The sequence below is a fragment of the Neomonachus schauinslandi genome, chromosome 13, assembly GCF_002201575.2.
Source record: "Neomonachus schauinslandi chromosome 13, ASM220157v2, whole genome shotgun sequence".
Taxonomy (NCBI): domain Eukaryota; kingdom Metazoa; phylum Chordata; class Mammalia; order Carnivora; family Phocidae; genus Neomonachus; species Neomonachus schauinslandi.
In genome coordinates this window covers 32,195,868-32,223,713 of record NC_058415.1, presented here as the reverse complement: position 1 = coordinate 32,223,713, position 27,846 = coordinate 32,195,868, and the positions used below count along the sequence as shown (strand labels likewise).

Below are 27,846 nucleotides of genomic sequence, written 5' to 3'. Positions count from 1 at the left end.
TTTGTAAACACAGCTGTCAAAGCATGGAAGGTCTCCTAGCTAACAGAGAACTGGAGCCAGGTGACCATGACTGTAGTCAGGGAGAAATACTTTATGTGGTTCTGCCCTGCCATGCATGTACAAAGGTTGATTGATTTATTTTATCAATTATTTCTAGTTCTTTTGTAATTGGAGGATTATTTGGTAATCTAATCCATCAGACCTTGACACTCCATGTCTCTTTAAAATACATTTTTGGGGCGCCTGGGTGGCTCAGTTGGTTAAGTGACTGCCTTCAGCTCAGGTCATGATCCTGGAGTCCCGGGATCGAGTCCCGCATCGGGCTCCCTGCTAGGCGGGGAGCCTGCTTCTCCCTCTGCCTCTGCCTCTCTCTCTCTCTCTCTCTCTGACTCTCATGAATAAATAAATAAAACATTTAAAAAAAAATAAAATAAATAAAATAAATAAAATAAAATAAATAAAATAAAATAAAATACATTTTTGCCCAAATTAAAAAAAAAATGTATTTGACTATGAAAAATTACCAATATACAAAACAAAATTAAGATCACCTGATAACAGTCTTGTATATTTTCTTATAAACTTTCAACTTACTTTTCAAAGTCTCCAGCAAAACTCCACTTGACAGCATTTTATGTCAACTCCAACCGCCACCCACACCGGTGGGGATCACTGTGTAGAGTATTACTGCATCAGCCACTACATATTCATGATGCCTCCTGTGTATTCATGGGGCTGTCCTTAGTGCACACTTGCTTGAGAAACAGTAAACTTATCAATTCACCAAGGGAGTTAGGTGCACAGTAAGTACAAAAGCAGTAAACATCTTGAAAGTCCATAGTGGGAAAAGCTGGAAAATTTACATTGAAAACAAATGTAAATTTAAAAGAAATGCATGCATATATGCAGGATGATAGCTTCAGAGAACAAAGAATGAACCATGAAGGGTCAGGCAGGGGGTCTGACAAAATTCATGTTCAGAATATCCAGTATAGGAAGAGGTCTGGAGTCCGTGTCAGCACGATAGAGTGCTGCTGATGAAAACCCTAGTCAGCAAAAGCATGAGGAGTTAAACATATTTTTGAATCTGAAGGACCTCAAACTGGGAAGAAAGGCAACAAATACAAATACACACTGCAGTGCTAGCCAAGCAACTATCCCACTGGGATATCATTACTCTGGGGGCCCTCAGGTCTCCAAGGCATTGGCCATGTCTGCAACGTGGCGGCTTCATTTTAACTTTGAGCATGTCCTAGGATTTGCACAGTGATAGAGAAGATTCTAAGACAGTCGGAATACAAAACTGGGTTAGCTGATATATATATTTCTCCAGCTAATTAAAACTGCATGTTTTCCTATACATATACACATACAGAGAACATTTCCTGAACAAGAACTTATATTTTCCTTTAACATGAAAGCATATATCATATTAAAGTATTTGACTAATGGCTGATTTCAAAGTTACTGATCACCAGGGCTTTCCTGCTTTTGGAACCACGGGTGATTTAAGCCACAGTGGTTAACCTTGGACTAAGCAGGGAAGGCAAGATGAAAGGAGTGAGAGTAGGGAGACAGACAAATAATGAAGCACAATATAAAGTGACAAGTGGCATTCTAAAGCTAAGTAAGTATGCATATAATAGGACAGCAAAAGTAGGAAAGGAGAAGTGATGAGCAGAGAATGATTCAAGAAGGAAAATGGCAGCACAAGTAAAGCAGTAATTGGGGGAAGTGCATGGAAGTAAAAAGCAGTAGATTACATTGAGAAGGAAAAAATAAGTTGTTTAAATGGATGAAAAGGAGGAGGATTCATGGAGGGTAGTTGAGGGGAATGAAACTGGGGAGCAAAGCTGGTACTGGATGGATCATGATGGCCTTAAAGTCACTTATCCTGTATCAAAGCTGGAATATTAAGGGAAATGTGTGAGAGCCTCTGAGCCCCCATCTTCACCAACCAAGGAAAAAGAAATACTGTGGCAGATTTCTGAGCTTGTCAACCCTAGTGGGTCTATCCCCTCACTCTCAGTATGTTCTGAGGCCAGGCAAGAGTGTTGTTCTTGGAGCCTGGTCCACCCCTGCTGCACACACACTCTCCTGAACAAGCACTCAATCACAAAGCACTGAAATTGGAGAACAGGAATATGCTATTATGTTGACATATCGCAAGAGGAGGATAGGTATATGTATAAGGAATGCTTCAAAAATAAAATGACCCACCCAACTCTTTCAAGTTTATGTTGTAATTCAACATTTGTATAATTACTTTAATAAACAGAAAAAATATAGAATATTAATCCATGTTTCAGGGTCACCTTGTAAGCTGCCTAACTTAAAGAAAAATGTAACTGAAAAACATTTCAATTAAAAGAAAACCAGAGGCAGTATACATTTTCAGTATACATTTCAGTATACAATTCAGTATACATTTAAGATTTTTTTCACTAAAAACAAAAACAAAAACAAAGAAGAATTAGATACTAGTTTTTAAGTAAAGACACTATATTCTAATACCATTCTTTTCTTATGTATCCCCTCTCTGCTCTACGACCAACAACCAGTGTTTTGCTGGTAAGCATGGAAAATCTTCCAGGAAAAGAACAGGCTGAGTCAGGAAATTCTTGCAGATTCTGTAATTACTGGATCTGCCACTAACCAGAATGGTCTCTATAGTTTCACATCATTTGAATATCAAAGAGCCCACTTCACCGTCCTTTGAGAAGAGCAACTTAGCGGTGACTCTTAATTCCTAGCTGCACATAAATTCCCAGAGGTTCTGGATCAATATTTTTTTCCCTTTGTTGTTTTTCTGTTAGGGAGTCAAATTCCACCTTCAGTAGAGAAATGCTCATTTACCAGCAGAAGACTAAACTGTTGTTTAGAGACAAGTTCTCAGATGCTCTAACCTAGTTATGCTCCTGACTGACATACACCTACGTGTATATGAGGAATGCAAAAGGAGCCCAGTAGTTAGGGTAGAAAAATTTCCAAAAGAAGCTGGATTTGGAGTTGTGTGTCCCCAATGAGCACTATTCCCACTGTTCATCATTTTCTAATAATGGTGACGTTCATTCACTTCCAACTGTACCATGCACAGAGGTAAAAGGCAGAGGTAACATTCAAGGACCCCATGATATAAATACAGTTGACCCTTGAACAACTTGGGGGTTAGGGTGGCCAAACCCCCATGCAGTTGAAAATCCACATATAACTTTGAACTCCACCAGAACTTAACTACTAATAGCCTACTGTTGACCAGAAGCCTTACCAATAACATAGTCGATCAACACATGTTTTGTATATTATATGTATTGTATACTGTATTCATACTATAAAGTAACCTAGAGAAAAGAAAATTTTATTTTTTTAATATATTTTTAAGGACTTTATTTGTCAGAGAGAGAGAGAGAGCCCAGGCAGGGGGAGGGGCAGGCAGAGGGAGAAGCAGGCTTCCCACAGAGCAAGGAGCAGGACTCATCCCAGGACCCCGGGATCATGACCTCAACTGAAGGCAGACACTTAACCGACTGAGCCACCCAAGCGTCCCAAAAAGAAAATTTTATTAAGAAAATCATAGGGAAGAGAAAATACATTTACAGTACTGTACTGTATTTATCGAAAAAATTCACTTATAAGTGGACCCACACAATTCAAACCTCTTCAAGGGTCAAATATAATATACTCCAGGATGCAGAATATTCCCCATTGTTAGTATGGAAACTTGTAAAAATATTTAGTCATCACTAAAACTCTCTGATTTTTTAATTTTCAATTCTCAAAAATCCTCAGAGGACCCTTTTACTATGTCCTTAACATATTAAAATACAGAGCGTATGACTGCAAAAGCTACAGTCACCCCAATGTTTCAGCGAGACATTTAATCTTAAATGCTTGAGATGACTTTGTTAAACCAATTCACTTAAAAATTTTCTAAGCCATACTGACTGAAATCAGAACTACTCTCCATGGAGAAACTCCAGGCCAATTTATGATGGCCCACATCGAAATAAACCACCTGGGAAAATAAGGACACAGGAGAAAGTAGTTTTCCTTATGTGTTAGTATAATCCATTCCCTTCCAAAAAGCTACACTAAACACAGGTGATGATGGAGAAGGGTAATTAAAATTCAAAAGTAATGTACAGTAAGCAGTAATTACCTTATATGGAATTTTCCTTATTTTGACACTAAGGGGAAAATGGTTTGTGCTGGGTATGATAAAGTAGGAGAAAGAAGAAATGAACATGATGATATTGGAAATAAACATGAATATGTTTCACTACTTGTATTACTAGAGACAGAATTCCACCTTTGGCTGGTGTTCTAGAAATTGCTACAATCATTATCTGATCCCTACATTGATGATCTTTTTTCCTAACTAACCATGGGGTATAAAAGAAGACCGTGAGTAAAAAAGAAAAAAATCTGCTACAGATGTCTACTCTGATGACTGTATTCAAATCAAACAAGAAGCCTGAACCCAAGGTTCACATTACTCCATTGACAGCATCTGCACAGGCACATGACCTTAACAATTTACACCAGTAAAGGACAATACTTTGAAGAAGGGTTTTTTATAGAAAACCTATTTAAACTGAACTTTTTAGAGAAGGAAAAAATAAGGCCCCCCTGATGCTATGAGACACTTGCAAGGAAGAAATAGCTAGTCAGTGGTCTGATTTTTGATTGAAGGCAACAAAAAGACATTTTTGGAAAAAGAGAGGTAAAAAGGGTAGCCAGGTAACACATAAGATAAATTTTACATCCAGGAATAGTAACTGGTTGTAAATGAAACTACTTCACATCAAGCCACGTCAGTAAAATCTAGTAAAGAAGAAAAGATGTTTCACCACATACCAGGCATAACAGGATAGGGAGGTACTACACATAGTTTCTTACTCAAGATGGTGTTAATAATTTTAAAGGACTCAAGTTAAAAATAAAGACAATGCAAAGAAACCTACAGCATGGTAACTCCATGATTTGGCACCTTTAGAGAAGTGATTCTCAACTTCCTCTAGAGTATCTTAAGGTGAATGTCAGAAAAGACCAATTTTATCCCATCATATAAAATGGGAAACCTTTGTCTAGGAACATAGCTAGCTTATATGAAGCAAGGATTTACCCTTAAGATCCAAAGTCCTTTTGCCTGTAAACTATTTATTACTTATGATCTCCTTATGGTATGTATGTCTTTTCAACTTGGTCAAATTTCCGCTCTACCAAGCAATTTTTAGACAAGTTTGTTACAACAAACAGAATGAATGCTGAATATCATCAGAATAAATACTGCAAAACATCACAAGCTCACCTTCATCACTTGTTGCCTGCTGCTTCACCAGAGTCAGTGGGGATCTTGCTGGAGGCTTACTCAGTGGATGGCGCCAACTTTTAGCAGTTTTGGTTTCTCCCTCTATTCTCTGGTCACAGAACAAAAGTGGAGAAGAAACACAGTTAAAGACTTGTTTTGAATGAAAAACCATGGTTCACAATGATTTATGACAATTAATTATAAAGAATTCTTATACTTATTTACCTCCTGGGGAATTAGTCCTTAAAAAAAAAAAAAAAAAAAGTCTTAAACCTGTAAGTCAAAAGGAATAGGAATCCATTCTATTAGTTATTTTACCAAGAGATCAATTAACTATCCTTCCAGTGCATATTAAAACACTATCTGTGGTGCAGGGTAGGCTTATCAAACTTGAAATTAACTCAGCAGTTAGCAAGTTTTCAAAAGCTCTTTCAAACTAATCTAAATTTAGGATTATATATTCATAACAATATAGAACTGTGGCACTTGGTCACCTCTATGCTGGCCACATGTGAAAATCTGGCAGGTTATTTTGCTTTCTATCCTTATCCAGAAAGCAATAATGCCAAAGTGAGCCTGTATGCTTCCTTCCATTCAAAAACGAATCACCACTTTTCTGAAGATCAAATAAGAAATTTAAAGATTTTTTTTTTTAATATAGTACATTACGGTCATCTTGAAACCACTTAAATTTTATATAAAATTTTTTGTCTTGGTCTCTCCAAACTATATTTTCCTTCCAAAGGTATATGAAAAGGCCATATGCCCCTTGACATCTTTGGATAGAACCTCCTTACAAGCTTTCTTGCCCATGCACTCAAAACAACAACAACAACAACAAAAACCAAGATGTGACGGGGGGAGATCTCAGAGAAAGAGTTTGAAACTAATGGGTTTGCATCAACAATTGACTAGGAAAGAAAGGAGTCTCAGAAATGTCCCTGTAAGCTGAAGAAGCAGTGGCTGGAAGTAGAGAAACTATACTGGCTTCTGACACCAAAACAGTATTATGAGAAAATGTGTGACAACATTCTAATCAAAGCTGGGAGTAAGGAAAGGATGTCAAAATAATACAGAATGAGGGCACCTGGGTGACTCAATCAGTTAAGTGTCTGATTCTTGATTTCAGCACAGGTCATGATCTCAGGGTCGTGAGATCGAGCCCCGGATCAGGCTCCATACTGGGCATGGAGCCTGCTTAAGATTCTCTCTCTCCCTCTCCTTTTGCCCCTCCCCCTCAAAAAAAAAAAAGGTAATACAGGGTGAGATATATCTGTGGTTTATACCAGCTAAAAATTAATATGAAATATTTATCAAGTCCTCACTATGTGCCACATTGTTGTAAGAACTGAGCTACAGCAGGAAAAACTACACCAGGTCTCAGCTTTCAAGGAATGTGCATTATAGAGGAGGAAGGCACAAACGATAAACAAGTAAAAAGTATATGTTTAGCATTAAGAAATATGCAATAGGGGGCACCTGGGTGGCACAGTCGGTTGAGCCTCCAACTCTTGGTTTCGGCTCAGGTCGTGATCTCAGGGTCATGAGATTGAGCCCTACATCGGGCTCCACACTCAGCGTGGAGTTGGCTTCAAATTCTCTTTCCCTCTCCCTCTGCCCCTCCCACTCATGCTCACGCTCTCTCTCTCTCTCAAGAAAATAGTTTTTTTTGTTTTTTTGTTTTTTTTATGAAATGTGCAATAAAGGAAAAAAGGGCAGAACAAAGAAATGGAAAGAGATGGGAAGGAGCTATTTTACATGGGGCCATCAGAGAAGGCCTTTCTGACAAGGAGACATTTGAGTGGAGTCTTGAGTGCACTGAGGGAGCTCTTTAGGCTCAGAGGAGTATTTAGGGCAGCAGGAACAGCATGTAAGATGTAAACATTTTCAGTGTATTCTAGGAAGAGCATGGAGCCCAGTTATAGATAGACAGAGACAGACACTGTTCAAAAAATAACCTATTTCTTGGGAAAACTGACTAAAGCTGACTGCTGCAAGCATATACACAGCATTACACTTAATACTAAGAAACACAGTCAAAACCATATAAGAACGAAATGGGTCTGTATTGCTTAGAAGGGCTGCCTGACACCATGGTGTGAGAAAAGAATATCACACAGCTGATTCTGAGAAGGGGCAAACCAAGTCACTCAGGCCTCAAGGGCAGTGTTTGCTTTCGTATGCAGGCAGTCTTTGTTCAGTAAAATGATAAGGATAAAGGTTAAAGGCACTGAGGGTAGAATCACCTCCATTGAAAACAAGGAAATAGAATAGTTACTTTCAGTTCCACTCTAGTTTAAAGAATATGAGTAAATGTAATTTAAACCGGCATTTGACTCATTCACCATTCCACAAAGAATCACAGTATCTGCTCAGCTGCGCTTAATCCCCATGTAAAATTAAGTTGTAAATTTTGCTCATTATTATGTGAATACTATTTTCAAATTTCCTTTAGCAACCATTTCAAATAAATTAGACCATATTTTTCTATTTCTCGTATGTTTTTGACAAATATTTAATAGTTCAGTAGGTATACAATCATGCATAAAATGGTAAAAGTTATTGGGTCAAATTAGCAAATTATCTATATTTCATTTGGTATTTTTTTAAAAGATTTTATTTATTTATTTGCCAGAGAGAGAGAGAGAACACAAGCAGGGGGGAGTGGGAGAGGGAGAAGCAGGCTCCCCGCCGAGTAGGGAGCCTGATTGTGGACTCGATCCCGGGACCCTGGGACCATGACCTGAGCCAAAGGCAGACACTTAACTGACTGAGCCACCCAGGTGTCCCTTTATTTGATATTTTAAAACTACTATGAACTGACTATTCCAAGCTGATTTCCTTATCTAATCTCCCTTGTTATTTAAAGATGTGAAAATGCCTGTGGTGAGTTGAATTGAGCAAGAGCAATCAATAAGTGGGTCTGTTCAGTGGCCAGCTCAATTTATCAGCTCCAAAATTGGCACTCTCCTTACTTGTGTCCTTGAGTTCCGTCATCAAGTTGTATAGGTCAACACAGGGTAATGAATCCTGACAATCACTACACACAATCGGAGTTTGTCTGGTCCATTCACAGTCTTAGGATTAAAGCAACAGTGTATACTAAAAGCATATAATATAAATGCACAAGAACATATAGGAAACAGGGAGGCCCTATGCAAAGAGTTAGAATGGGGTACCTAGCAATCAAGAGAGGTCTTGAGTTTTCTGAAAGGCAAAAGGCCTATTTCTGTCAGTGAGTGGGGCCAGAAAGGTCAACCTGGTCCTAGAATCAGAGCCCAGGTAGAGACAAGGGAAAGCATGACCAGGTGAGTTAAAATAGAGGCTGTGGGAAGCCTGGGACCGAGGGGTTTAAATGATGGCAGGAGGAGGTCAGAGCTCTGCAGGTGAATCATTTCCAGTATGGTTAATATTACAGGTAATAGAACCAATAGAATCAATGTCAGTATCATTGTGATATCCTACTACAGTTTTCCAAGAAGGTACTATTGGGGGAAAATGGGGATACAAGATCTTTCTATATTATTTCTTACAACTGCATATGAATCTATAATTATCTCAAAGTTCAATTTTAGAAAAAGTTAAAGAAAAAGAAAATTAAGCTACAGCATGTAGCCAAAAATTCCATGTTCTCTAAATTATCACCATGGGAACCAGAGGTCACAAAAGGTTTACCTTCCAGTCATTGAAGGAAATATGATTAAGACCTGTTAATGTGAAATGTTATTTCTACCTTAAAGCAAGATTTTGATGCACAGCATGCTGTTTCCAGAAAATACTCTCACCACACAATAAATATAGTAAAAATAGACACTGTCACATACACCAGGGACTTCGAGGCCATTTCTCTTTCCACTGGAGACCGCTGGGACTTCCCCAGGTTCGAGGCCACTCCTGCGGCTCTCCACATCACTCTCTTCTCCCTCTGTGAACACACTGTTACTCTCTGCCACTGAGGAACATGACTCAGGTGACTTTGGCCATGGAAGCTTCGATGGGTCTGACTCCTTGGATGTCACATGGCCACTAGATATGGAATCATCAGCTTCACTGGGATTTGAAGGTAGAATTACACCATAGGCTTGGTCATCCTTAGTTTTTATTTCCTCTGTTGTAGATGTGCTTAAGCAACTATTTCCTGAGGAGTGAAATAAAAGACTGTTAGTAAATCTTACATTATTACTCAATAATAATTCTCAACTAAATCTATCTTTCGGGGTGCCTGGGTGGCTCAGTCAGTTAAGCATCTGCCTTCGGCTCAGGTCATGATCCCAGCCAGGGCCCTGGGATGGAGCCCCATGTTGGGCTCTCTGCTCTGTGGGGAGCCTGCTTCTCCCTCTGCCTTTGCCTCTCCCCCTGCTAGTGCTCTGTGTGTGTGTGTCAAATAAATAAATAAAATCTTAAAATTTTTTTTCTATCTTTCAACTTCTCCTCTATACTCCCATAGACATGAGTGGGAACGGTCACCACAGCATCATGGAGCCTTCACAGTTATTAAGGTGAGATCTTGGAGTTTGGCAAAAGAATATATTTACTGACAAAATTACAGATTAAAAAGAGGTTACACTTTGACCAATGTCAAAGCCAATGCAATAATAATTATCCAAAGCAATAGCAATTTGAAATCTTTCTAAAAATAGGAATTATATTCCAATACATGATGCTAAGAGCTGCTACTAATGAAACATTCCAGCTCAGAGAATGTAGGGAAAGAACACATGGAAGGCTATATAAATCCAAATAAAAAGTATGTCCTACACTAAACCTGTATCACACACAGATGGAAAATAAAGGGAAAGAGACATCACGAGCACGTCTCTTCCACTGCCATCTCCATTCACCCTTCTTCCTCCCTTACAAACATTCAAAGGCATCATTTCACCTATCATATACTACCTTTGATGCTGAGCCCAGCCAAGTTTTGTACCTAAGTGTTCTGCCAGGTCTCAAACACTGTAAGTCAAAATACAAGGAACCATGGAGCAACAGAACTAATAAAACCGGGTGCTCTTGGCCTAAACCACCCACTAATCCATCAAGTGGTTAATTAAATCCAGTGTGATTAAAGACTATGGTGAGGGACTATTAAAAAAATCCAGGGGTGCCTGGGTGGCTCAGTCAGTTAAGCATCTACCTTCAGCTCAAGTCGTGATCCTGAGGTCCTGGGATCAAGCCCCACGTGGGCTACCTGCTCAGCAGGGAGACTGCTTCTCCCTCTCCCTCTGCCCCCACCCCCGCCCATGCTCTCTCTCACTCTCTCAAATAAGTAAATAAAATATTTTTTTTTAAATCCATATGTATGGCATAACTGTGTTCTTTGCATTGCTTGCTATTCCTTTCTCTACCTTCTCCACCTTGAAATTTTCTATCCATTCATCACAAATTAATTCAGATATCACCTACTCCAGGAAACCTTGCCAGGCCAGCCTCTGGTCTGTTTGGAATCTTTCCTTGTTATATCAGCAATACCCTAGGACATCTCTATTGTGGTACTTACCACATTGGATTGTAACTGTATGTTTGTCTAGCTCTCCAATAAAGTATTAAGTCACTAAAAGAAAGTCTATTATTTAAACTCTATTTAAACGCAGATATTTCAAGAGCAAAAAGTAATGAAAATGGAGACACAGGAGAGAATCAAATTAGGACTATGATAAGGACTTTTTCTTTTACTCTAAGTGGAATAAGAGCAAGAAGGTAGGTACAAGACCTCACCTACATCTTTTAAAAGGATCACTCTGACTGCCACATGGAGAAGCAACTAGCATGGGTGACTAGACTGGACACTGAAAAAACAGAAAAGAAGCAATTTCTGCAACAGTCCAGTCAAGAGATAACAGTACCCTGAATAAGGAGGAAGCAGGGGTAGATGGCCAGATTTGGGGGGGTCCCACAGTTGAAAGACAGACTGGATGAGCAGTATGAGAAATTACCAATAAGCTCAATTAGTAAAAGGACAAAAACTCTAACAAATATTTAAGAGGTAAAACATTATAGCAGTTTCAGAGACATATACTAGAAAAGGGAAGAAAGCAAACTAGTTGAGACTTACAGGTGATGCCTTTAGTACAGAGAAACAGCCAGGGGACTATACATAGCATTTCACAAAACTGAATGATTTTTATTATTCTTTTTTAAAACCTAATCTTTATTTTCTTCTTAAAATTAAGTTCAAAGCTAAGAATCTGCAAAGAATTATCTATAATTGGTTTTTACTGTTCCATGTAAATTTAGGAGAAGCTTTCCAAAAATGCATTGTATATTTTAAATTGAGTTGCACCCCTCCAAAAAATTTTTGTTTTAGAATCTTTTTTTTTATTAAACCAAATAGGCACCTGGCTCTCTCCTAATTCCATCAAACATAGCAGCGATGCTCCAGACTTCTACAACACTCACTTGGCCTCCTCACTGTTACTTCATAGCTTTAGATGCCTTACTGGTTAAGCTATGTGGAAAGGTAAGATACTTGTCCTAGAACACAGATTTAAGGCATCAGATCATCAGCCACCTCAAAACTTCCATGTGAAACATAATCAGTCAGTTTCTCACCTGGGAGTTTGATATTATCTGATGAATTCTGATCCAGCTGCTTCCTGCTAGGAGAAGCCTCTTCTTCTGAAGGTGCTTCTGTGTTCCCCATCTTCACTGCTTTTTCTGGTTTTTCATTGACCTTGAGATCTTCTGGGTCTCGGTCAGCGGTGAGGCCCTCTGCACCATCAACTGCAGGTGACACTTCTTCGTCCCCCTCATTCTTAAGCCTCTTAGAGTGAGAACCAGTGCACTGGAAACTATTAACAAGAGAAGCTGTGGTCAGAGCAGAATGTTTGCAGTGGATAGGATGAAACACATACCAATACAAATGTTATTTTCACTTACTGAAAGAAGTGAAAAAACTGATAGCTTTCTAATCATTATGCAAAAATAATCTTCACAATTAATAGATTAAATTTGAAGTTGAAATCAGCAGTTTTAATAATTTACTAAAAATTAAAATTAAAACAATTGTAAATAATATATTATTAAACATTATTGGGGAAAATGTCATTGCTAGAATTTTATAACAATATTAAAAGAAGTCTGAAAATAAAAATAAAGTGAAAAATGATGACATGGGGGATAATAAAGTCATAAATATATTTTAGGTAATAAAGGAAAAGGAAAAGAGGAGATCTCTATAAGCTGTTGTTAAAATCTGAGTAGATTATTTACATTCTAAGGTGAACTAGTGGCCATACACTTCCCTGAGTTTCGTTTAATTCTAACTATGCATGAAAATCATTAAAATTAAATGCCAAATCATTATTAGCTAAAGGAATTACAGAGGAGACAGGCTCTATGTATTTAACACCTTATACCTATTCTTGTTTTCAGAGTGGACACCATTTTAATTTTTTTCTTCTCAGTATTTTCCAGAAAGTCACTTGATGGCTTTGTCATAGATGCCTTTTGTATAAGACACAACATTTCCAACACTATCATTTAAGAAGAATTACAACTCAAATCTAAGCAACGTGTATTTCCATGTCCACACACACACACACACACACACACGCACACACCACTATGCATTACAGGAAGTCAGGGAGGGCAGGGTTCTGAGATGAGGGTGGTAGCCAAGGATAACCTATGTAAATTAGCTTTGGCTGCTACTGGCAGTTCTGGTATCATCATCACCATTACCACTTTTACCGAAAACCCATGCATTGGACATGTGGGAAATCTTCACATTATAAATAGCATAGCATATGTAAAATAAGATGGCTGATTTTTCTTTGAGATTTCAATGAATCATTCACTTCATTACATTTCCTGGATAGGGTATTACAAATGCCATGATCAAGCCACAAGGGTGAGCATAATCAACGAGGTCCTTAACATGAGGCTTTCTAACTGGGTGATCAAAGTCCATTGATTATTTTAACCTACTAAAAGGCATTTCAAATCTGTTCAATGTCCTAGATCTATGTTCTCTGCCAACCCAAACGGGCCACTATAGTTAGTAACTAGGAGACCAGATCATACATCTAATTAAAGTATTGTGTTTTCTGTCCATTAAAGAACAATTCTCAAGATGTTTTATTGGTATTTCTTTTGAACTCAGATTGACTACTGCCTCCTCCCACAGGCAGCCTTTTTGGCACTGACTCTCTAAATCAGTATTTTCCAAACTTTTTTAAATAAAACCAACCCATTATAAGTTTTTCATTTTAGATAGTGACATGACACACTCATACACACGTTCACACATCACGAATTAATACTTACCACAGAAAAGAACTATAATACTTTTTATGCTATTTTGCTTCCTAATTTAAAAATGTTGTTCCTAGTCTACTGAATTGATTTGAAAACTAAGAGTTTGAAAATCACTGCTGTAAATTATAAGGTAAATTAAGAACACCTGAGTTTTAGTTCTGCTATTAATTCCGTGCCTCAGGTATATCTCTTATAAAATGCAGAAGTCTGACTCCATGTTCTTAAGTTTCCTCCACTCACTACCATTCTAAAATAGCAGAAAATAAATGTCAGAGTAAGAAAATAAGCATCAGAAGTGTGGGCAAAGTTTAAAATTACACTGTTATTTAATGGCAAAAAAACAAAAACAAAAACAAAAAACAACTAGAAATGAGCTATTGATCCAAACACAGGGGATTAAATACATGCAGGCATTCAGTATTATTTTGTACCAAATCATTTAATTACATGAAAAACACAAAACTGGTCATCAAAGGGTTAACAGAGCATGGCCCCAATTTTGGAAATAATATAATAAACACATATGTAAAGGATATCTACCAAATGTTAACACTGGTTATCTCTGGATTGTGACGTTATGAGTGATTTGGGATTCCTTCACTATTCTTTTCCTTATTTAACAAATATTCTCCAATGTCAAATATTACTTTTACAATCTGAAAGAAAAACAATGAGTAATATTGGAGAATAAAAGTGTAATATAAACCTAGAAAATATAAGAACTTAAAAAGTTTGCCAAAGACCTAAGCAACATAACACATGCTCCATTCAATGGGTTTTAAGATAGCAAGATGCACACAGATGACCTAAAAACTTTTGAAATGGTCCTGGCCACAAAAATGGAATTTGGAATAAAGTTCACATGGACAACCATATTAAACAAATACCACATGCTCTGCTTTACATCTTGTAAAATAATAAAACCAAGTGTATAAAATGTAGCAAAATACAGGTATCCTGATGAGTAAAGTATCTCAAATGTTTGACAAATGAAGAAAACAATTAAAGTCAGAAAGAAAATCAGCAGCAAAATGAAAAAGTTCAACATCAAGTTATTGGAGTTGATAAACATGGAGATGAACAGAGGGCACTAATACAACCTTAATGTACGTTACTGTAAGGAGTCCAGGAGGTTCCAGGACTGCTCTTTTGCCATGCATAGCATGTCAGGAATATTCTCAAGAACATTATACACCCCTTCCTATATTTTATTTATTATACTTCTTAAGAATTATAAATACTTTGCCTCAAACTTTCAGTAAGACATTAAGTAAATTTATGATGAATAAACAGGAGGAAGCAAATGAATAGTTTTTGAGAACATCATGTTCAATGACCCATTTTTATTGAGTAGGTACAACAAGTGGGATGCGGGTGAAGAAATCATTACCTCCTGGATGCTTTTCTTACTTTCCTCCTTCTCTGCAGCCATGCTTTTACTTCAGGTGTGGATTCTGGAGTAGGCTTTGTGTGATCAATGGTGTATATATCCTTTCCTTGTTTCCAAAGCTGATATCTGTCTGGCTGAAATTTCCTCACAAAGATATCCATTGAGATTTTCACCATGTCTTTCCGGCAGGTGCACTGAAACACAACAGGGTTGGAGTGCTTTAAACATCGTATGGGCTACATAAAGTCACACTAAGTCATACTTTGAATGAACCATACATGAATACTCACTACATACTTGAGGATAATGTTTTACATTTTCAAATATGGAGTGCGTGATAAATTCAATTTTTCTGAACGGAGGTGACGACCTATACATTCACATTTACAAATAATAAAATGCAGTGTATGGCTCATCGAGAACTTGTATCAAAAACAACTAAAAGGAATGCACACTTTTGAAAGCATGCCTGCAACAGAAGGATTACCCTCTCATCATGAGTATTATCAATGCACCAAATGCTGGAAGGCCTATAAACCTGAAAACCTAGGTTGTAATGAATAAAAATAACCAATGTATGCTTGTTTGGAAAAATTCAACCAAGGGGCGCCTGGGTGGCTCAGTCGTTAAGCGTCTGCCTTCGGCTCAGGTCATGATCCCAGAGTCCTGGGATCAAGCCCAGCATCAGGCTCCCTGATCAGCGGGAAGCCTGCTTCTCCCTCTCCCACTCCCCGCTTGTGTTCCCTTTCTCGCTGTGTCTCTCTCTGTCAAATAAATAAATAAAATCTTAAAAAAAAAAAAAAGAAAACATCAACCAATAGATTGAGATAAATTTTCTTCAAGATGTATTTTAATCACATGTATGTTTATTAATAAATATATGCTAACAAATTAACCAACAATTAGAGCAAATGACTGACTTCTATGTCCTATCCATAAGACACCTACCATCATCACTTTAAACATATAACTAAAAAGAAGGAATAGTGTTAAGGGGAGAAATTCAAAGTTTATTTTAAATCTACTAGGACTTTGATTATCATGAATACATAGTCAGCAGTTCCATCTTATAAAACAAGTTTCCTATAAAGACATCAACACGTTAAATTGTGTCTAGGTCAACATTCCATGTAACAGGGCAGATATCATTCAAAACAATCCCAAACACACCTGACGACAGACTGGTTGACTCAACACTTGAAACAATAAGTCTCTCAATATTTTGGTGATAAAATTATCATCTCCATCCAAATTAATTTCAAAGCCTTAATAATCTCCAAACTGTACTATATATCCCTAGAGTTCAAATCTCGACAGGTATAATGCTTTTTGAAAGTTCTTACACTCAACATGCCTAAAATAACTTCAACTGCAAACATTCTATTATCAATGATACCATGATTCTTCCATTCTTCTACATTCATAGTCAACATTTCCCAATCCCTACCCTTCTCATCTACTCCTAAAACTCCTGTCATCATCTACAATTAGTTCTTCTATTAAAATGTCTCCTGCATTAAGACCTTATACCAGCATCCTTCCGTCTTTACTTTCAGACACTGAACCCTAGCATAACAAAACAAACTCATTTCTCTGCGTGCTGTCACTCCTAGCACCAATTCATCTTTATAGCTCTCACTTTAATCCCCCTCAAATATCTTATAACCTTTCATTTCTGAGTTCAATAAGCTGTAATCTATGCTGCTCTGCTTTTAGAATAAAATCTAGACTCCTGAGTCATTAATGGGATCCAAGATTTGACTATGCCTGTGAGATTTCCAAGTTTTCTCCCATTACAAGTCAACATGAATACTCCTCTTCAACCCAAGGAGCATAATCACCAAAGCCCAAATGCACCAGATGCTTCCTTAACTCAGTACTTTTGCTCCTACCACAATGTACTCCCACTCACTGCTCTGCTATTACAAAAAAAATTCATACTAAACACTGTAAATTGTACCAACTATTCCTCTGAATGCAGTACTGTTTATCTACAGCTCTGCTTTCTATTATTAGTTAAGTATAGAGAGAGTTCTACAACATTTTGCTATACTTATCTTGGCCTATAAATATGGAAAATGGAAATGTGAGAAATTTTAGTGTATTTTGGTATAAGATGCAATCTTTCCCCTAAAGGAAGAAACAGAAGTTCAGATTCATCAGCAGAAACTTTGTTTCCTTAAAGTGTTACTAATATTTGCTTCATGAAGAAAAATAAGGGAGTGAACAATATATATATAATTAGTTTCTTTGGCAAAGGAGAATTTTTTTTTAATTTTTTTACTGTTATGTTAATCACCATACATTACATCATTAGTTTTAGATGTAGTGTTCCATGATTCATTGTTTGTGCATAACACCCAGTGCTCCATGCAGAACGTGCCCTCTTTAATACCCATCACCAGGCTAACCCATCCTCCCAAACCCCTCCCCTCTAAAACCCTCAGTTTGTTTTTCAGAGTCCATCGTCCCTCATGGTTCGTCTTCCCCTCCGATTTCTCCCCCTTCATTCTTCCCGGCAAGGGAGAATTTTGTCTTACAAATCTTACCTTCCCATTCCCCTCTCCCAGATCCTAGATTTTGTGAACATGCAGCAAGATCTACCACTCAGTTGGCTGCTTGACTCACTACAAAGGATTAAGTGCTATTGCCAAATTAAAATATTCAGAAATATAGAGTCAAAAATACCCCAAATAATGCAAGGAATAATATCAGAGTCAAAAATAGTAAAATTCAGCAGCACAGAGAAATCTATTCTTTATTTTTTATTTATTTATTTAGAGAAATCTATTCTTGTTAGTACTGACAAATAGTAACACTCATCTAAACCCCTCTGGAAATTAAATGAGGTCATTTAAAAGAATGCATTACATAACTTTATTAGTAGGAAAGAATGACATTAACAGTCCCATTAAGAAATAAAGAAACTTGCACACTAAGTATTAATATAAAGAGCAATAATCACTAATAGATAATAATTTTCAAGCAAACTATTTGTGATATCAAGTCAAAATACTAGTAAGAATGGCTATTCCTTCTGCTCCTTTTAAAAACATATGCATACTGGTTAAAAATGCTAAGTCCAAATTTAAAGAGAATTGTCAGGAGTCTGTATGCATTGAATTCTACCATATTTCACTACCCTAAGACTTATTACATAGAATCATGATTATTTGTTCCTATCCCACAGGAAGTCAAATTCATGCTATTATTGATACTTAAAACCATCAATGTAATTTAAAGATGAAAATGCTTTAAAAATCAGCAATTTCTAAGACAGAAAATACTTTGTTGTCTCAATTGTAGAATTGGAATTTTCACTAACCACAATAAGTGACTGATAAAATAAGAAGTTAAGAGGGGGTGGAGCAAGATGGTGGAGGAGTAGGAGACCTGGATTTCGACTGCTCCCAGGAATTCAGCTGGATAGGGATCAAACCATTCTGAACACCTACAAACTCAACATGAGACTGAAGAAAAGAATAGCAAAAACTCTCTGAACAGAAAAGCGACCACTTTCTGGAAGGTAGGACGTGTGGAGAAGTGAATCCAAGGTGATACACGGGAGGATAGACAGCAGGGGAGGGGGCCTCTGTCGGCCGCTTCTGGCAAGTGATAGAGCTGCGGAGCACAAAATCGCAGCTTTTAGAAGTCGGCTCCACTGAGGGACGAGGCTCCAGTGGTTAAGCGGGGGCGGGGGGGGGAACCCTCACGAGACAGTGTGGTCTCAGGACCATCAGGGTCACAGAAAGACCGGGGGTGCCTGAGTGTGGCAGAGCTCCCAGGTAATGGAGCAGGGAAGCCGGCTGCAGAGACGGAGCACAGGAGCAGGCTCTCAGCTCAGGGTTGCCATAAACCATGATCCGCAGCAGAGTCGGGCCACTGCTCTTCCAGCTGGGACCCAACAAGCAGCAGATCAAGGGAGACTCCCCTTCCTCCCCAGGGAAGAGTGGCGTGGGAGTGCACCGCAGGAATCTGCTGGGTTTGGAGACTCCACACCGAGTGGGCTGCCAGAGATAGAAACCCTCGGTCACAGGGCGGGTGAGCACGGAGTGCAGCAGGAGACCGGGAAGATGGGAGTGACTGACTGCTTTTCTCTGGGGGCTCACTGAGGAGTGGGGCCCCGAGTTCTTGGCTCCTCCGGGGCAGAGATTGGGAGGCCATCATTTTCACTCTCCTCCTCCAAAGCTGTAGGGAAAGCTTGCAGGGAACAAAAGCTCCCGAGAGCAAACCCCAGCAGATTACTTAGCCCAGACCCAGCAAGGGCGGGGCAATTCCTCCTCCAGCAAAGACATTTGGGAACCACAGCAACAGGCCCCTCCCCCAGAAGATCAGCCAACCAAGACCAAGTTTACCGATCAATGAGAATGAAAGAACTCCAGCGCTAGGAGAATACTGCACATAGAATTCATGGCTTTTTTACCATGATTCTTTAGTCTTTCAAAGTTGATTTTTTTAACTGTCTTTTTTTTTTTTGAATTTTTCTTTTTCCCTTTTTCAACCAACATCTTATCCCTTTTTTAAAAAATATTTTTTATTTTTCATTTTCAGAGTCATATTCTATCCCTTCATAGTAGTTAACCTTAGTTTTAGCATATATATATATAATATATATTGTTCTCTCTTTAAAATTTTAAGATATAGTTTCTTCTAACAGATCAAAATATACCCTAAATCTTTAGTGTATGCCTTTGTTCTAGTCTCCTGCCTGATAACATTCTCTCCCCTTTTTTTTAAAATCCTCTTCTTTCTTTTTTCAACCAAATTCTTATCTTAATAATTCCTTTTATAAAATCTTTTATACTTTTCATCCTAACAGTCATATTCCATCCCTTCATCGTACTGACCGTCATTTCTGTACATATATAAGTTTTTCTTTCTTTAAAATTTTGGGAGGCACTTTCTTCTAACAGACCAAAATACGCCCAAAATCTAGTGTGTGGCACTGATCTATGCACCAGCCTGATCATATTTGATCATATTCTGTTTTTTTGTTTTGTTTTGTTTTGTTTTTGTTTGTTTTTATCTTTTTCTATTTCTTTTTTTTTCTTTTTCTTTTTTCTTTCTTTCCCTTTCTTTTTCCCCGGTTTCAGGTATTTTCTGATTTGTTTAGTGTATATTTTCTGGGGACGTTGTTACCCTGTTAGCATTTTGTTCTCTCATTCATCTATGCTCCCCTGGACAAAAGGACAAGATGGAAAAAATCACCTCAACAAAAAGAACAAGAGGCAGTACCGACTGCCATGGACCTACTCAATACGGACATTAGTAAGATGTTGGAAATAGAGTTCAGAATGATGATTTTAAAGATACTAGCTGGACTGGAAAAAAGCATGGAAGTTATTAGAGAAACCATTTCTGGAGAAATAAAAGAACTAAAATCTAGCCAAGTCGAAATCAAAAAGGCTATTAATGAGGTGCAATAAAAAATGGAGGCTCTAACTGCTAGGATAAATGAGGCAGAACAGAGAATTAGCCATATAGAAGACCAAATGATGGAAAATATAGAAGCTGAGAAAAAGAGAGAGAAACAACTACTGGATCACGAGGGCAGATTTCAAGAGATAACTGATACCATAAGACGAAACAGCATTAGAATAACTGGGATCCCAGAAGAAGAAGAAAGAGAGACAGGAGCAGAAGGTATATTGGAGGAAATTACAGCAGAGAACTTCCCTAATTTGGGAAAGGAAACAGGCATCAAAATCCAGGAGGCACAGAGAACCCCTCTCAAAAACAATAAAAATAGATCAGCACCCCGATATCTAATAGGAAAACTTACGAGTCTCAGAGACAAAGAGAAAATCCTGAAAGCAGCTCGGGACAAGAGATCTGTAACCTACAACGGTAGAAACATTAGATTGGCAACAGACCTATCCACAGAGACCTGGAAGGCCAGAAAAGACTGGCATGATATATTCAGAGCACTAAATGAGAAAAATAGGTAGCCAAGAATACTATATCCAGCTAGGCTGTCATTGAAAATTGAAGGAGAGATAAAAAGCTTCCAGGACAAACAAAAACTAAAGGAATTTGCAAATACAAAACCAGCCCTACAAGAAATCTTGAAAGGGGTCCTCTAAGCAAAGAGAGAGCCTAAAAGTAACATAGAACAGAAAGGAACACAGACAATATACAGTAACAGTCACCTTACAGGCAACACAATGGCACTAAATTCCTATCTTTCCATAGTTACCCTGAATGTAAGTGGGCTAAATGCCCCAATCAAAAGACACAGGCTATCAGACTGGATTAAAAAACAAGACCCATCGATATGCTGTCTGCAAGAGACTCATTTTAGAACCAAAGACACCCCCAGATTGAAAGTGAGGGGGTGAAAAACCATTTACCATGCTAATGGACACCAAAAGAAAGCTGGGGTGGCAATCCTTATATCAGACAAATTAGATTTTAAACCAGAGAGTTTAATAAGAGATGAGGAAGGACACTATATCCTACATAAAGGGCCTATCCAAAAAGAAGATCTAACAATTGTAAATATCTATGCCCCTAACATGGGAGCAGCCAATTATATAAGGCAATTAATAACAAAAGCAAAGAAACACATTAACAATAATACAATAATAGTGGGGGACTTTAACACCCCCCTCACTGAAGTGGACAGATCGTCTAAGCAAAAGATCGACAAGGAAATAAAGACTTTAAATGACACACTGGACCACATGGACTTCACAGACATATTCAGAACATTCTATCCCAAAGCAACAGAATACACATTGTTCTCTAGTGTCCATGGAACATTCTCCAGAATAGATCACATCCTAGGTCACAAATCATGTCTCAACCAGTAACAAAAAATTGGGATCATTCCCTGCCTATTTTCAGACCACAATGCTTTAAAACTAGAACTCAATCACAAGAGGAAAGTTTGAAAGAACTCAAATACATGGAGGATAAAGATCATCCTACTGAAGAATGAATGGGTCAACCAGGAAATTAAAGAAGAATTTAAAAAATTCATGGAAACCAATGAAAATCAAAACACAACTGTTCAAAATCTTTGGGATGAAGCAAAGGCAGTCCTAAGAGGAAAGTATATAGCAATACAAGCCTTTCTCAAGAAACAAGAAGTCTCAAATACACAACCTAACCATACACCTAAAGGAGCTGGACAAAGAAGAGCAAATAAAGCCTAAACCCAGCAGGAGAAGAGAAATAATAAAGATCAGAGCAGAAATCAATGAAATAGAAACCAAAAGAATAGTAGAACAGATCAACAAAACTAGGAGCTGGTTCTTCAAAAGAATTAACAAGATTGATAAACCCTGGCCAGACTTATCAAAAAGAAAAGATCAACAAATCAACAAAATCATGAATGAAAGAGGAGAGATCACAACCAACACCAAAGAAGTACAGAAAATGATAAGAACATATTATGAACAACTCTATGCCAGCAAATTAGAGAATCTGGAAGAAATGGATGCATTCCTAGAGATGTATCAACTACCAAAACTGAACCAGGAAGAAATAGAAAACCTGAACAGACCTATAACCACTAAGGAAATTGAAGCAGTCATCAAAAATCTCCCAAAAAACAAAAGCCCAGGGCCAGATGGCTTCCCAGGGGAATTCTACCAAACATTTAAAGAAGAATTACTAAATATTCTCTGAAACTGTTCCAAAAAATAGAAATGGAAGGAAAACTTCCAATCTCATTTTATGAGGCCAGCAATACCTTGATCCCAAAACCAGACAAAGACCCCGTCAAAAAGGAGAATTACAGACCAATATCCCTGATGAACATGGATGCTTCAGAGTATAGGGACAGAGGGTACATACCTCAATATCATAAAAGCCATCTATGAAAAACCCACAGCGATTATCATTCTCAATGGGGAAAAACTGAGAGCTTTCCCCCTAAGATCAGGAACACAGCAGGGATGTCCACTCTCACCACTGCTATTCAACCTAGGATTGGAAGTCCTAGCCACAGCAATCAGACAACAAGAAGAAGTCAAAGGCATCCAAATCGGCAAAGAAGAAGTCAAACTCTCACTCTTTGCAGATGATATCATACTTTATGTGGAAAACCCAAAAGACTCCACCCCCAGAACTGCTAGAACTCATACAGGAATTCAGTCAAGTGGCAGCATATAAAATCAATGCACAGAAATCAGTGGCATTCCTATACACCAACAGCAAGACAGAAGAAAGAGAAATTAAGGAGTCGATCCCATTTACAACTGCACCCAAAACCATAAGATACCTAGGAATAAATCTAACCAAAGAGACAAAGGATCTGTACTCAGAAAACTATAAAATACTCATGAAAGAAACTGAGGAAGACACTAAGAAAAACCTTCCATGCTCATGGATTGGAAGAACAAATATTGTGAAGATGTCAATGCTACCTAGAGCAATCTACACATTCAATGCAATCCCTTTCAAAATACCATCCACTTTTTTCAAAGAAATGGAACAAATAATCCTAAAATTTGTATGGAACCAGAGAAGACCCTGAATAGCCAGAAGAATGTTGAAAAAGAAAAGCAAAGCTGGTGGCATCACAATTCCACACTTCAAGCTCTATTACAAAGTTGTAATCATCAAGACAGTATGGTACTGGCACAAAAACAGACACATAGATCAATGGAACAGAATAGAGAGCCCAGAAATTGATCCTCAACTCTATGGTCAACTAATCTTCAACAAAGCAGGAAAGAATTTCTAATGGGAAAAAAGACAATCTCTTCAACAAATGGTGTTGGGAAAATTGGACAGTGACATGCAGAAGAATGAAATTGGACCTTTTCCTTACACCACACACAAAAATAGACTCAAAATGGATGAAAGACCTAAATGTGAGACAGGAATCCATCAAAATCCTTGAGGAGAACACAGGAGCAATCCTTTCGACCTCAGCCACAGCAACTTCTTCCTAGAAACATTGCCAAAGGCATGGGAAGCAAGGGCAAAAATGAACTATTGGGACTTCAACAAGATACAAAGCTTTTGCACAGCAAAAGAAACAGTCAACAAAACCAAAAGACAACCAACAGAATGGGAGAAGATATTTGCAAATGACATATCAGAAAAAGGGCTACTATCCAAAATCTATAAAGAACTTCTTAAACTCAACACCCAAAGAACAAATGATCCAATCAAGACATGGGCAGAAGACATGAACAGACATTTTTCCAAAGAAGACATCCAAATGGCCAACAGACATATGAAAAAGTGCTCAACATCGCTCGGCATTAGGGAAATCCAAATCAAAACCTCAATGAGATATCACCTCACACCAGTCAGAATGGCTAAAATTAACAAGTCAGGAAATGACAGAATTTGGCGGGGATGCAGAGAAAAGGGAACCCTACTACACTGTTGGTAGGAATGCAAGCTGGTGCAGCCACTCTAGAAAACGGTATGGAGGTTCCTCAAAAAGTTGAAAATAGAGCTACCATACAATACAGCAATTGCACTATTGGGTATTTACCACAAAGATACAAATGTAGGGATCCGAAGGGGTACATGCACACCGATGTTTATAGCAGCAATGTCCACAATAGCCAAACTGCGGAAAGAGCTCAGATGTCCATCGACAGATGAATGGATAAAGAAGAGATGGTATATATATATATATATACAATGGAATATTATGCAGCCACCAAAAGGAATGAAATCTTGCCATTTGCAACGACGTGGATGGAACTGGAGGATATTCTGCTGAGTGCAGAAAAAGACATGTATCATATGATCTCACTGATATGATGAATTCTTAATCTCAGGAAACAAACAAGGTTCCTGGAGTGGTGGGGGGTGGAAGGGATGGGGTGGCTGGGTGATAGACATTGGGGAGGGTATGTGCTATGGTGAGCACTGTGAATTGTGCAAGGTGGTTGAATCACAGACCTGTTCCTCGGAAACAATAATACATTATATGTTAAAAAAAAAAAGAAGAAGAAGATAGCAGGAGGGGAAGAATGAAGAGGGGGAAGTCAGAGGGGGAGACGAACCATGAGAGACTATGGACTCTGAAAAACAAACTGAGGGTTCTAGAGGGGAGGGGTGTGGGAGGATCGGTTAGCCTGGTGATGGGTATTAAAGAGGGCACGTTCTGCATGGAGCACTGGGTGTTATGCAGAAACAATGAATCATGGAATACTACATCAAAAACTAATGATGTAATGTATGGTAATTAACATAATAAAAAAATAAAATAAAATAAACTAATGATGTAATGTATGGTGATTAACATAACATAATAACAAAAAATAAAAAAGAAAGAAAATTACTTATGTGATACATTTTCACATCCTAGTAATAAATGTAATTTAAGCATCCTAGTCATAAGTGTAATACTTTTACACTTATTCGAAAGAACATATTGACACTGAGGTAAGAGAAATATATGAATGTAGATACTCTTTGTGTTAGTGAGAAATTCTTTGAGAAGTTCTTGCACTAAAAATCTGAAAATAACTAGCAAGATTTTGTTTTTATTTTCTGAATGACACATTACTTGCAATATGGTTCAAAACTACTAATGATAACAATGTGTTGTGATTCCTTGTTGAGAACTCCTATGTAATCTTCAGGAAGTTATTATTATTATTATTATTGAAGTATGGTTAAGACACAATGTTACACTAGTTTCAGGTGTACAATATAGTTGAGGAAGTTATGATCCTTGACTTTTTCCTAAACTGAAAATTAGTGAACCTGAAGATCTCCTTCAGTTGTAAGATAATTTATTTCTACATATAGGATGAGGAGTTATGGTTAATTGCAAAACATGTAAAAGGCTTATGCATTTTAGTTGAGTTATATGGATACACAATAAAAATATTTAAAAATTAAAAAAAGAAGTTAATATTTAAAACACCCACAACTGAGGTACTGCCTTTAACATATTTCCTTTGTGACACACAAGATGGCTAATTAATTATGAAAATATCTGATGTGCAAATGTCTGATAAGGAAGGCTTTGAAGGTATGAAAAAATGTGTGAAACGATTCTGCTTTTCAGTCTATTTATTAACAATTAAATGATAATTAGGAAGGAACTAAGAAAAGAATGCCTTAACATAAGACAAGTCTAGCAGCAACTTGATGTAGCTGTTATGGTTATTATGAGGGTGTTACAGGTTGAATTCTGACCCCCTAAAAAGGTACGGTGACATGCTCACCCCAGGTATATCAGAATGTGATCCTATATGGAAACAGGGTTAATGCAGAAATAATGACTTAAGGTCATACTGGAGTAGGTAGGCCTTTAACCCAAAAGGACTGGTATCCATATCAGAAAAGAAGAGACACAGACACACAGGGGAGAAGGCCATATGAAGATGGAGGCACAGATTGGAGTAATATGCCTACAAGGCAAAGACCACCAAAGATTAACTACACCACCAGGAAGAGGTGAGGAAGGATCTCAGAGGGAGGACAGACTTGTTGACACCTTGATTTTGGAATTCCAGCATCCATAACTGTGAGACATTTCTGTTGTTTTAAGTCATCCAGTTTGCAGTGCTTTGTTACAGCAGTTCTCAGAAATGAATACAGCCTTAGAAAACTAATAACAAATTTTTGGTACTGTCCAGTGCATTACTGCTATAACTAATACATAAAAATTGTGGAAGTGGCTAAGGAGAAGAGTAAAGAAACTTTCTGTCATCATAAACAATACATATATATTCATGAATAGAATGTCACTAGACATACGAACCTTGTTTTTGGCAAGGTCTTGGATGGAAATGAGGAACATGGTATTGGACACTGGAAGAAAGGGTGATCCCTCTTATGAAGTGGCAGAATTGTGTTCTTCTGTTGGGTCGCAGGTCAAACTTGTAAGCAATGAGTTTGAATATGTAGTTGAGTATATTTCCAAGGAAAGAATGGAAGGTACAGCCTATTTTCTTTGCTGTTTATCACAAAATAGGGGAGGGAAGAAATAAACTGATGAAGGAACTGCTAAGCAAAAAGGAAAATCTCAGCCTATCCACATAAGTGTGCTCTGGAGATTGGGCCAATGGTTTGGTGGACAAACATCTCCTAAGGAGATTTAGCATGTGAATCATGAATTAACTCAATCTCAGGAGAAGCCAGGACTAGAGATGTAGTTATCCTGGAAAGAAATATGGAGGAACTTCCTGTATGATGGCCTGGATAGCCATGATTGCACAGAAAGCCAACACAGTTTTTGAGATTTTTATACCAGCAAAAGTGCTGCTAGCTTGGAATGAAAGGGATATAGAGACAGAATAAAATAAAGGAAGAATGACTCCAAGGGCAAAGTTACAGTACAGAGGACTAAGCCAATAGGATTTCCTCAGGCTGTCAGAGCAGCCTTAACAAACTAATATATTGGGGGTATAGAAAGATGCTGTCATACATGTTATGTAAGATACACTAATTAAGGGATTAAATCAACTAGAAAACACATTCATGCTAAATTTTTCTAAACAACAAAAACCCAACCAAAACTGCTATCTATTCAATGGTATAAAAGATAATATACAAATTATTCATTTAAATATATTAAATTATTCCTTTAAAATTCTATTTGGGATTATATCTTGGAAGATAAGAAAAAGGAAAAAATGCTATCAATTTGTTGAGGAACTACAGGACCATACTATGATGCAGCATAGTATGGTACTTAGAAATCTGAATTCAAATCCCACCTTCACTACTGAGTAGCTGTGTAATCTTAATCAAGTTATTGAACCTCTCCTTCCCTCAGTTTCCTGATCTGAAAAACTCGGCATAATAATGTTAACTAACCCAGGGGGCTGATACAAAGATCAAACTTTTCGTACTTGTAAAACTCTTACTTAGGCTGCTATAAATGTTACATCAGTGTCTATTTTTTTTTAAATAGGATAAATCTTACACAAATAGCTTTATACTGGTCTGACCACAAGAA

The 27,846-nt window shown here is 37.7% G+C and overlaps 1 protein-coding gene across 1 annotated transcript in view; it reads right to left on the bottom strand.

Moving 5' to 3' along the window:
• KDM4C (lysine demethylase 4C) overlaps positions 1-27,846 on the bottom strand; it is a 437,653-nt gene that overhangs the window by 181,094 nt on the left and 228,713 nt on the right. Inside the window, exons 8-11 of the mRNA XM_044920760.1 lie at positions 14,958-15,151; positions 11,861-12,099; positions 9,136-9,449; positions 5,312-5,420 (exon numbers count right to left, since the gene is read on the bottom strand). Coding sequence (XP_044776695.1) covers positions 5,312-5,420; positions 9,136-9,449; positions 11,861-12,099; positions 14,958-15,151 — 856 coding nt within the window. The remainder of the gene's footprint in view (positions 1-5,311; positions 5,421-9,135; positions 9,450-11,860; positions 12,100-14,957; positions 15,152-27,846) is intronic.